General features: G+C 36.4%; 1 protein-coding gene across 1 annotated transcript in view; it reads left to right on the top strand.

The window, feature by feature from the left end:
• Window positions 1–11553, top strand: part of LOC110263773 — a 54556-nt gene extending 43003 nt beyond the window's left edge. The window contains exons 2-7 of the mRNA XM_021105552.1: window positions 8760–8794; window positions 8928–8985; window positions 9069–9135; window positions 9228–10081; window positions 10741–11085; window positions 11199–11553. Coding sequence (XP_020961211.1) covers window positions 8760–8794; window positions 8928–8985; window positions 9069–9135; window positions 9228–9535 — 468 coding nt within the window. The 3' untranslated portion in view covers window positions 9536–10081; window positions 10741–11085; window positions 11199–11553. The remainder of the gene's footprint in view (window positions 1–8759; window positions 8795–8927; window positions 8986–9068; window positions 9136–9227; window positions 10082–10740; window positions 11086–11198) is intronic.

Raw genomic sequence — 12316 nt, 5'->3', positions numbered from 1 at the left:
TTTTTGTCAGAATCAATATCTTGAAGTTCTACATAGCCATATGGTGACACACTTGTAATCACATATGGGCCCCTCCACCGGGATTTCAATTTCCCGGGGAACAATTTGAGCCTAGAGTTAAACAACAGGACCTTCTGTCCTGTCTCAAAGACTCTAGATTATAGCCTTATGTCATGCCATATTTTTGCCTTCTCCTTATAAATTTTGGCATTTTCGAAAGCATTGAGTCTGAATTCTTCCAGCTCATTCAACTGGAGTAATCTCCTCTCTCCAGCTACCTTAGTATCAAGGTTTAGGAACCTGGTTGCCCAGTAGGCCTTGTGTTCCAGTTTCACTGGCAGATGACAGGCTTTTTCATACACAAGCTGGTATGGAGAGGTCCCTATAGGAGTCTTGAATGCTGTTCCGTATACCCACAGAGCATCATCGAGACCTCTTGCCCAATCCTTTCTACGAGCATTTACAGTTCGCTCCAGGATTCGCTTTAGTTCTCTATTTGAGACTTCAGCCTGTCCATTTGTCTGGGGATGATATGGAGTTGCCACTTTATGGTTGATTCCATATCGTACCAGAGCAGAGTCAAGCTGTTTATTGCAGAAATGAGTTCCTTCATCGCTGATCAGTATCCTAGAGACACCAAACCTGCTGAAGATATGCTTCTGGAGGAACTTCATCACTATCTTAGTATCATTAGTGGGTGTTGCAATTGCCTCTACCCATTTAGATACATAGTCTATTGCCACCAGAATATAAGTGTTTGAGTAAGAAGATGGGAAAGGCCCCATGAAGTCAATACCCCATACATCAAACAACTCAATCTCTAAGATCCCTTGTTGAGGCATGGCATAACCGTGAGGCAGATTACCAGCTCTCTGGCAACTGTCACAGTTACGTACAAACTCTCGGGAGTCTCATAAAGAGTAGGCCAGTAGAAGCCACACTGGAGAACCTTGGTGGCTGTTCACTCACCTCCGAAATGTCCTCCATATTGTGATCCATGGCAATGCCATAGGATCTTCTGTGCCTCTTCTCTAGGCACACATCTACGGATCATTTCGTTTGTGCACCTCTTAAAGAGGTATGGTTCATCCCACAAGTAGTATTTTGCATCAGAAATCAATTTTTTTGTTTGTACCTTGTTATACTCTTTGGGTATGAATCTCACAGCTTTATAGTTTGCAATGTCTGCAAACCATGGTACTTCCTGAATGGCAAAGAGTTTCTCATCCGGGAAGGTTTCAGAGATCTCAGTAGGAAGGAGGGACGCTCCTGCTACTGGTTCTATCTGGGACAGGTGATCTGCTACTTGGTTCTCTGTCCCTTTTCTGTCTCTTATTTCTATATCAAACTCTTGCAGAAGCAACACCCATCTTATGAGTCTGGGTTTTGAATCCTGCTTTGTGAGGAGATATTTTAGAGCAGCATGGTCAGTGTACACAATCACTTTTGATCCTACTAAATAAGATCTGAACTTGTCAATGGCATAGACCACTGCAAGCAACTCCTTTTCTGTGGTTGTGTAATTTTTTTGTACATCATTTAAAACACGGCTAGCATAATAAATGACATGCAGAAGCTTGTTATGCCTCTGTCCCAATACTGCATCAATGGCATGGTCACTGGCATCACACATTAGTTCGAATAGTAATGTCCAGTCTGGTGTAGAAATAACTGGTGCTGTGACCAGCTTAGCTTTCAGAGTTTCAAATGCCTGCATACACTCCGTGTCAAAGACAAATGGTGTGTCAGTAGCTAGCAGATTGCTAAGAGGTTTTGCAATTTTTGAAAAATCCTTTATAAACCTCCTATAGAATCCTGCATGCCCCAGAAAGCTTCTGATTGTTTAATATTGGCAGGTAGTGGTAATTTTTCAATTACCTCTACCTTAGCTTGATCCACCTCTATTCCCTTGTTCAAAATTTTGTGCCCAAGGACAATTCCTTCAGTCACCATAAAGTGACATTTCTCCCAGTTTAAAACCAGGTTAGTCTCTTGGCACCTTTTCAGAACAAGTGCTAGATGGTCAAGACAGGAGCTGAATGAGTCTCCAAATACTAAGAAGTCATCCATGAAGACTTCCAAAAATTTCTCTACCATATCAGAGAAGATAGAGAGCATGCACCTCTGAAAAGTTGCAGGTGCATTGCACAGACCAAATGGCATCCTTCTGTAGGCAAACACTCCAGATGGACATGTGAATGCTATTTTCTCTTGGTCCTGAGGATCTACTGCAATTTGGTTGTAACCTGAATAGCCATCCAAAAAGCAGTAGTATTCATGGTCTGCTAGTCTCTCTAGCATCTGGTCTATGAATGGTAAAGGAAAATGATCCTTCCTAGTGGCTGTATTGAGCCTTCTGTAGTCAATACACATATGCCACCCTGTAACTGTTCTTGTAGGAACCAGTTCATTCTTTTCATTATGAACCACTGTCATTCCTCCCTTCTTGGGGACAACATGGACAGGGCTCACCCAGGGTCTATCAGAAATAGGATAAATAATCCCAACCTCTAGTAATTTAGTGACCTCTTTCTGCACCACCTCCTTCGTGGCTGGATTTAACTGCCTCTGTGGTTGAACCACTGGCTTAGCATCATCCTCCAACAGGATCTTGTGCATGCATTTTATTTCCTACAGAAGTGGTTGGAGAAGCCTACTTAAGGGGGTTGTTATCAGCACTTGCAAGTGTCTGACCCCTTTGTGGCATTTGAACGCCAGAATTGGGGGCTGCATGGGCGTTTAACGCCAGATTACCACCCTTTTCTGGCGTCTGGACGCCAGAATTGGCTGTCCCTTGGGCGTTTAACGCCACTTTTTTACCCTTTTCTGGCGTCTGAACACCAGAATCATTCCTCTCTGGGCTCTTACTGTCCTTAGAGGGATTATGGGTAGTGGTTTAGTTATCCTTTGTCAATTGTTCCTTTCTTTGCTTCCTGCTACCTTGGATTGATACATTCAGTGTTTTCCCACTCCTTAATTGAACATCTTGGCATTCTTCTGTTATCTGTTTAGATAGCTGCTGTCTTGTCTGATCCAATTGTGCTTCCATATTTTGGTTAGCATTTTTAGTGTCTTGGAGCATCTCTTTGAATTCTGTGAATTGTTTTGTTATGATAAGCAATTGCTGATTGAGTTCAGCAACTTGTTCTTGAGGACTAAGTTCAGTGGATACTGCTTTAGCCTCTTCTTTCAGGGAGGACTCACTACTCAAGTACAGATGCTGATTTCTAGCAACTGTATCAATGAGCTCTTGAGCCCCTTCAATTGTCTTTCTCATATGTATAGATTTACCAGCTGAGTGATCTAGAGATATTTGAGCTTTTTCTGTAAGCCCATAGTAAAAGATGTCTAACTGCACCCACTCTGAAAATATTTTAGAGGGGCATTTCCTTAGCATCCCTCTGTACCTCTCTCAAGCATTATAAAGGGATTCATCATCCTCTTGTTTAAAGCCTTGGATGTCCAGCCTTAGCTGTGTCATCCTTTTTGAAGGGTAATATTGATTCAGGAATTTGTCTGATAACTGTTTCCATGTTCTTATGCTTACTGTGGGTTAGTTATTTAACCACCTCTTAGCTTGATCTTTTACAGCAAATGGAAATAGTAATAATTTATAGACATCCTGATCCACTTCTTTATCACGTACTGTGTCAGCAATTTGTAAGAACTGTGCCAGAAACTCAGTAGGTTCTTCCTGTGGAAGACCAGAATACTGACAATTTTGCTGCACCATGATAATGAGCTGAGGATTTAGCTCAAAACTGCTTACTCTGATAGGGGGGTATACAGATACTACTCCCTTATGCAGCAGTAATGGGGTTAGCATATGGCCCCAGAGTCCTTCTGGACTGTTCATTTCCACTTAGATCTATGATGGAGCAAATAGAATTGATGTGAATTGTAAATAAAATATATTTTTATTTTTATTTTTTTAATTAAAAACAAACTGAATAAATAAAAAAATATAAGATAAAATAAAATAATTGGAGAATGAAATATAAATTTCAAAAACTAGAAGAAAAATAAAAAGAAATTCGAAAACTAAAATAATTAATTAATTAAGAAGATTTGAAAAACTTTGGATATGATTTTTGAAAAAGATTTTGAATTTTGAAATTTTAAAACTAAGATAAGATAAAATAAAAAATTTAAAATAAAAAAATCTGAATTTATAAATGAAATTTTCGAAAATTCAATTTAATAAATAGAGAAGATATTTTTTAATTTAGTGAGGAAAGAGAAAAACAATAAAACGACACCAAACTTAGAATTTTTAGATCAAAACAAAGAAAACAAATAGGAAAACTTTGAATATCAAGATGAACACCAAGAATAAATTTTAAAAATTTTTAAGAAAATAGAAACACAAAGGACACCAAACTTAAAAATTTTTATATTTTGGACACTAATAATTCGAAAATGTATAAGATAAACAGCAACAATCACCAAAAAAGAAATTTTAAAGATCAAATAAGGAAAATTATCAAGAACAATTTGAAGATCAATAAAGAACTAAGAACATATAATTCGAAAATTGAAAGAAAAATAAAATCATGCAATTGACACCAAACTTAAAATATGAAACTAAACTCAAATAGAAGACTAAATTATGAAGTTATTGGTTTTTTTTTTAAATTTCAAAAATAGTTTAGAAAAATAAAATAAGGATTTTAAAATTTTAACCAAAAACAATAATAGAAGACTCAATGTTAGTGACTCTAAACCAAAAAGACAAATTTTTCCTAATCTAAGCAACAAAATAAACCGTCAGTTTTCCAAACTCGAACAATCCCCGGCAACGGCACCAAAAACTTGGTACACGAAATTGTAATTACACTTTTCACAAATCCGCACAACTAACCAGCAAGTGCACTGGGTCGTCCAAATAATACCTTACGTGAGTAAGGGTCGATCCCACGGAGATTGTCGGCTTGAAGCAAGCTATGGTTATTTTGTAAATCTTAGTCAGGAGATTAATGATAATAGTGGTTATACTTATGAAAATAAATAACATGAAATAAACAGTACTTGTGATTCAGTAATGGGAAACAGGTTGAGGTTCCGGAGATACCCTGTCATCTGAATCTCTACTTTCCTACTGTCTTCTTCTCCAAACACGCATGGTTTCCTTCCATAGCAGGTTGTATGATCCTCTCGGATGAAAAATACCAAGCGCTGTTACCGCACGGCTAATCATCTGTCGGTTCTTACTAGCGTCGGAATAGGACCATTATCCTTTTGCACACTGTCACTGCGCCCAACATTCGCGAGTTTGAAGCTCGTCACAGTCATCCCCTTCCATATCCTACTCGGAATAACACAGACAAGGTTTAGACTTTTCGAATTCCAGGAATGCTGCCATTGATTCTAGCCTATACCACGAAGGTTCTAACCTCCGGACTCGGTCCGTGGATTAGAAACCCAAGAGATACGCATTCAAGCTGTCGCCCAATGATTACGTTGAGCTCAGATAGAACGGAGTGGTTGTCAGGCACGCGTTCATAGGGTTGAGGATAATGATGAGTGTCACGGATCATCATATTCTCCATATTGAAATACGAGTGAATATCTTAGAATAGAATCAAGCGTAATTGAATAGAAAACAGTAATAATTGCATTAATCCATTGAAACACAGCAGAGCTCCTCATCCCCACCTATGAGGTTTAGAGACTCATGCTATCAGAGGTACAATATGAAATGTAAAAATGTCATAAAGTCCAAAATGAATCTCTAAAAGTAGTTTTTATACTAGACTAGTAACCTAGGGTTACAGAAAATGAGTAACTAAGTGCAAATAGTGCAGAAATCCACTTTCGGGACCCATTTGATGTGTGCTTGAGCTGAGCATTGAAGCTTTTTCGTGCTTAGGATGTTCCTGGAGTTAAACGCCAGCTTTGGTGCCAGTTTGGACATTTAACTCCAATTCTGGTGCCAGTTTGGGCGTTTTATGCCAGAATTTTTAGGCTGACTTTGAAAGCCAGTTTGGGCCATCAAATCTCGGATAAAGTATGGACTATTCTAGAAATCATAGAAAAACACACAAACTCATAGTAAAGTTAAGAGATGTGATTTTTGAATAAAAACTAATAAAAATATAATAAATAGTAACTAAAACATACCAAAAACTATGTAAAAACAATGCCAAAAAGGGTATAAATTATCCGCTCATCAGAGCGCAGAGAAAAAGAAAAAAATGCGAAGAAACACTACTAGAAAACTAGTTATTACAGACAGGTATTTTCAGACGGATTTTATCCCACGGAAATACAGACGGAATTTCAGAGGGATTTTTTGTCGAAAAACAAAAAAAATGAATTAGCATAAATTACAGACGGAAAAGAGAATTCGTCGATAATTCTGTCGAAAAAAATTAATTTTTTTCATGGACAATGGTTACAGACGGAAAATTCGCCTGTAATTAATTGGACAAAAACATTACGTTTTATTAAATTATTACAGACAGAAAATCCATCTGTAATTTAAAATTTTCCATAAGAAAATTTTAATTTAAACCTAACTTCACCCCCACCCTATCGAGCTCCTTTCACACACACAAAATCACAGATCAAACGAGTTGTTCCTCTCTCCTTCAATGAGCTTTTTCGTCGCACGAGCTTCTTCTTCTCCTTTCCTCACTCACAGCACCACCGCCGCCACCCTAACCACTGCAGCTACTGTAAGAACTGGAGTTTTCACAAATAAAATTATTTAAATGCTCAAATTAGATTTCGGAAAGTTAGGACGAGAATTTGGGGATTTAAATATGATTTTTAGATTCAGTAGGTTTTTCTGAATCAGAAAATGTGTTTTCTGCGAAAAACCGCGAACCGACAGTTGAACCGATTCAAGTCTGCCCGGTATTGCGCGAAAAAAAGTGAAAACAGTTGAAAGCCTTAGAAAAGTATTAGAAATGGAAAGTCGGACGTTAGTGTTTAAGGTTTAGCCCAAAGTTGGACCGAACGGGCTAAAAACGCTAACGGATTGGATCGGGCCCAAGTTGGGCCCAAGTCCAACATATATAAGGGTTCATTAATGAACCCTTCAACCATAACACACACACACACACCAGATTTGAGAGAGAAGAGAGGTGAGGGTGGGGTTTCACTATTCACCTCTACCTTCCGAGAGCCATAACTTGAGCTACGGAGTTCCGATTGACAAGCCGTTTGCGGCCACGCGAAGCTCTCGTTGAGCTCTACGTTTCTATCCAAGCAAATCTGGTAAGAACTTGAAGCCCAAGTCCCAGTTTCATGCCCTAGATTTCTGCGTTTTTGAGGTTATGGTTTTGAGTAAATTTTGTGGTTTTGCTTGTTTAGGTGATCTCTAGTAGCGGGTAATTGATAGATTTTACCCCTAATCTCGTTGGATAAGGTAAGGAACCTCTTTTTCATTGTGGTTTGGTATAGTATGAGCTTTAGTTGTTGATGTATGGTTATGTTGTATGTATGAAGCTTGTTTTTAGAGTTGCACTACAAGAAAAAGCGTATTTTTCGACGCAAAAAATCGATGGCTATCTCTCCCGTCAATATTTTTCGACGGCTTGCTGACGATATTTTAAAAAAAGATAATTAAAAATAAAATAATAAAATCGACAGCCTTGTCGTCGATTTTTTTTTGTGCTGCATTAAACCATTTTTAACTATCGTCATATGGTCGACAAAGTAGCGGCAGAAAATACTTTTATTTTAAAATCGACGGACATTACATTTATTTTTATATTTAAAATATCGACAATACTTCCATCGATAAATTTAAACGGTCTAAATTATTTTCTAAAAATAAATAAACGGTGTGGATTTAATGTATAAAATAGACGCAAAACGCGTTACTTTTTTCAAATTAAAATCGACATCAACACCGTCAATTTTTATTGCTAAAAATACCAAACCCCGCTCCTACCTCCCGCCTCCAACTTCAGAAACACAATTTTACCCCTATATTCCTCACCAACCCTCTGTTTCATCCTTTTTCTTTTCTACATTTCTCACCAACCCTCATTTTACCCCAAATTCACCAACCCTAATCTCCGTTGCTGGCGTCACGGTTGCGCCGCCGTTACTCCATTTGCTCGTGCCGCCGTCGTGCTCTGTTGTTGCCATGCCGCTGTCGCTCCTCTTGCTCACGCCGCCTGTCACTCTGCTGCTGCCGTGCCGCCGTCGCTCCTTCTTTCTGTTGCTACCCTCGCTCCTCCTACTTTGGTCCTTCTCCACTCTCTCTCAATTGATGGATGCATTGCTAGAATTTCAGCAATCGCCGTTACTATTCATCTCCCTTCTGCTTTTTCCCTCTACTTTTCTTTTTCTCAAATACCAAAGGTTACTTTTACTTTGCTCTAATCATAGCTCTCTTTTATTCTTTCTTTTTTCAGTTTCAATTTTTTTTTCTTCTTTTGTGTTTCCGACTTCTCCACCGGTTCCTGAATTGAGAGCTCAATTCAATTCAATTCACCACTGAAGTCATGTACGAGGTTCCTATTTGATTGTTTAGCGAATTTATTATTTTTGCATCGGTTTCGCTTTAGTTTTGTGACATTACTTATTTTTCCGTTGAATTCGTTTGATTCTTATCACTTTTCAATTTCGGATGGTGAGATTTTGATATGATTTCCCTGAACATATAGCTGAGGTTTTCGGTTTTGTTTTGTTTTTTTTTTGGAAAACTAATTTAGTTTAAATGTTTAATTGAATAGGAAATGGAAACAGTTTTTGTTGTTTTCAGTGATGATTTTGTGATTTCATTTGAATTTGATATGTGACAGTGGTTCAACGGTTGTGGCTTGTGGGAAGTTATTGGGTGAGTTGAGAAAGCATGGGAAATGGAAATAGGCAGGGGAGGAGGAAGAAGAGGAGGAGTTTGAAGAACATGATGCAGTGCCTGTGCTTAGGGGAGCAGTTGAGACGAGAAGGAGGCATGGATGAGATGGCAGTTCCTTCGTCATTGGATTCTCTGGAGCACTTGGCTTGTTAAGAATCCTAATTTACAAGGTATAGACAATGATTAGTTATTGGGATTTTTCATATTGAGCTGAGAAATTGGGATAGGCTGAAAAATGTTTCTCATGGTGCAGGTATATGTGGATGGAACAACTACCATGTCTACTCATGAAATGAAAGCTAGCATTAGAGAATTCTATGGTATTTGTTCCTCTATTTTGTTGTATGATAAGTTATTTTGCATCTTTGTGTCAGTTAATTTGGCTGATTTGTTGAGTTTTTGCATTGATCAGCAGTAATTTATCTGTCTTTGTTACAACTTCAGAAAGGGGTTACAGATTTAAAGGATAAGAAACAGAAGGCTGTTTGTATGGAGAGGTATCGAAAAAGAGACGATGAGGATCATCAACAATATTCTGATATAGACATTGAAAGAGAAGAAGAATGTGGAATATGCATGGAAGTGAATAGTAAAATTGTGTTGCCTAACTGCATCCATGCTATGTGCCTGAAATGTTACTGTGAATGGTACTCACTGTTTCTTGGTTGCTACTGCATCATGATTCTTTGTACTTTTCCATCAATATATTTTTGTAGTTGAATGTTATTTGGCAGTGTTTAGGGTGCTTTCATGCTTAGTTGTTGATTAGCACTAGAATATTGTTATGAGAAAGAAGGCAATGAAGGGCAATATTGACTGCAATATTGGTGCTTAAGTTGTTTGCAATATGTTCTTAGATAATTCATCAAAAACATTGTCTTCAATTTTAGATATCCAATATCATCATCCGATTGAAATTTGGTTCGATACATGATAATATATCTACTTAGTGTTTTGGGTCTTTACATTGATAATTCTTTTGCAATAGTAATGGTTCATCATTGGATGCAATAGCAGATACTGACTGATTTAGTTAGTGGTACTTAGTGGGAAAATGTTGTGTGGTATTGTGTTGTTGCAAGCAAGCAAATGGTAGGAATATTTCTTACCCTATGGGTTAGAAGTGAATTAAAGGATCATATTGGGAACATGAAAGTGTCTTGTGTTGGCAGAAGACTCATGGGTTATCTTGGAAATAATCAATTTCAATTCATAAACATAGTATTCAATTACACTCTGCCTTGTGGTGTGGCGGCACTCTCGAATGTGAGTCAATGAAACTAGTTTATCCCTGTTTCTTTGTTCATTGTGCATGCTCTTCCTGTTTCTTTTCTTTTTCATGATCATCCTACTGTCTCAGATTATTTGCTGCTGTTCATGCCTTTTATTCATGGATGGCTATTGCTGTTTAGCTTGTTCCATGTCAATAATGTCAATTTGGGGGAATTTTTAAGTTTATTTTGTGTTAATAAACATGGAATTTTTTCCCCTTTTCTATACATAAGAAGCTAATCATTGTTTCTCCCCCCTTAATCATTTGTCGCCATAATGTTTTTTTATCAGTTTATGTCATATTTCTTTTCAGCTTTTTTCAGAGTTTTTTTTCCCATTAAATCTCTTTAGTTTATGTTGCTGCAGTTATAGTAGCTCATTTTATTTGTTTCTTTAAGAGGCTTAGTAGGTTGAATTCTTGTACAAACTCCTCTGTACCATATTGTTTGTGAATTTTGCATCATGATTAATACAACAGAATATATGCAAAATATCTCTATTTTAATTTATAATTAGCTGATTAGTGATTATTTTATTTTATTTTAATTAATTTTTTAAACTCTGATGCTTTTCTTGGTTTTTGCTTTTGGTTCCAAACCTCTTTGTCTAATTCTAACTTTAACTTTTTCTTTTTTTGCATTGTGATTTGTCAGGTGCTAATATGTAATTTCACCTTTGTCTAACGCATGATCAGTACCGTTCATAATCATCATGAATGTTGTTACCTACTCACGCCAGCTTCTATCAATTAACGGGAGTGGATCCTCTCCAGTAAAGAAAAAACTGGATGGTGTCAATTGTGATCTCTCACCTTTTATTACACTCTCTCTCATATTTAATTTTGGCCCCACTTATAAAGTTAATGGTGAAAGATCACACTGCATTTCCTCAAGTGTTGAAAAAACTGGAGAGGATCCATTTCCATCAATTAACAACACTCACTTTCCATTGTCTCATATACCTTCTTATGATAAATCACAGTGCTGCACAATCATTAGGTACTAAATTATTCTTTTCTGATTAATTAATTAGTTAATGTATATGTAAGTTACTAGTGATATGCACGCTGCACGCATAATCATAATCAAACTCCTTCTTTTTTTGTATGCAGGAAATGGAAGAGGGTGATTTTTCATTCTTATTCATCATTTTTAAATTGTTTTTTCAGAGAATATTTATGATGACTGAATGAAGATGAAAATATAATTAAGATAGTCAACATTATTATTATTATTATTTTGTTCTTGTAATAATGCATAGAAATTTAATTTGTTTTCAGAGAATATTTATGATGACTGAAAGAAGATGAAAATATAATTAAGATAGTCAACATTATTATTATTATTTTGTTCTTGTAATAATGCATAGAAAATGAGAAGGGTAGTTATGATAATGTATACTGATAGCTATAGTGATTGGAAAAGAAAAACTGTAGAAAGAATTTGAAAAGAAATGATTTAGTTAATTAATGAGGATTATTTATTTTGTCTTGAATCTTTATATTAGAGGATTATTTATTATTTTGATAAGTTTGTAAATTTATTATCTAATATTTAAAAGTTTATTTGCATTAATTGTTTACTATTTTTTAAATAGGCAAAAAATAATTAAAATATATAACTATTAAAATCGAGGGCAGAGTTGTCGCTTTTTAAGTTTAAAATAGACAAAAAAACAAAATATAGACACATAATTTGTCGCTATCTAAATAATTAAATCGACGACAATTGTGTCGATTTTATTAAATCAAATATCGACGGCAAGGTCGTCGATTTTATTAAGCATATTATTGATGCACGGAAACTTGTCTCTCAACAGATTTTCCTCGGCAAGTATACCGAATTGTCGTCAAGTAATAACTCACAAAAGAGTGAGGTCGAATCCCACAGAGATTAACGGATTAAGCAATCAATAGTTGATTAATTATCCTAGTTAGACGAATCATATTGGAGTGATAAGTAATCAAGGAAATGTAATTGGCATAAAAGTAAAGAAAGCAATAAAGTGCATAAAAGTAAAATGAAAAGTAAATGAAAATAAAATGAACATTGGGATCAAGAGATATTGCAATCCTCCGGATCAAGTTCATTCTCATCTCTTCCTCAATCAATGCAATCAATGCATTCCTTGGCAATCTTAAGTGATTGGATCCCAATTCCTTGGCAATCCAATCTCTCTAAGCTTGAACAATTTCCCAATTCCTTGATTTAATTGCTCATGGAAAGAGAT

The sequence above is a fragment of the Arachis ipaensis genome, chromosome B06, assembly GCF_000816755.2.
Source record: "Arachis ipaensis cultivar K30076 chromosome B06, Araip1.1, whole genome shotgun sequence".
Lineage (NCBI taxonomy): Eukaryota > Viridiplantae > Streptophyta > Magnoliopsida > Fabales > Fabaceae > Arachis > Arachis ipaensis.
This window is presented reverse-complemented; position numbering and strand designations above follow the sequence as displayed.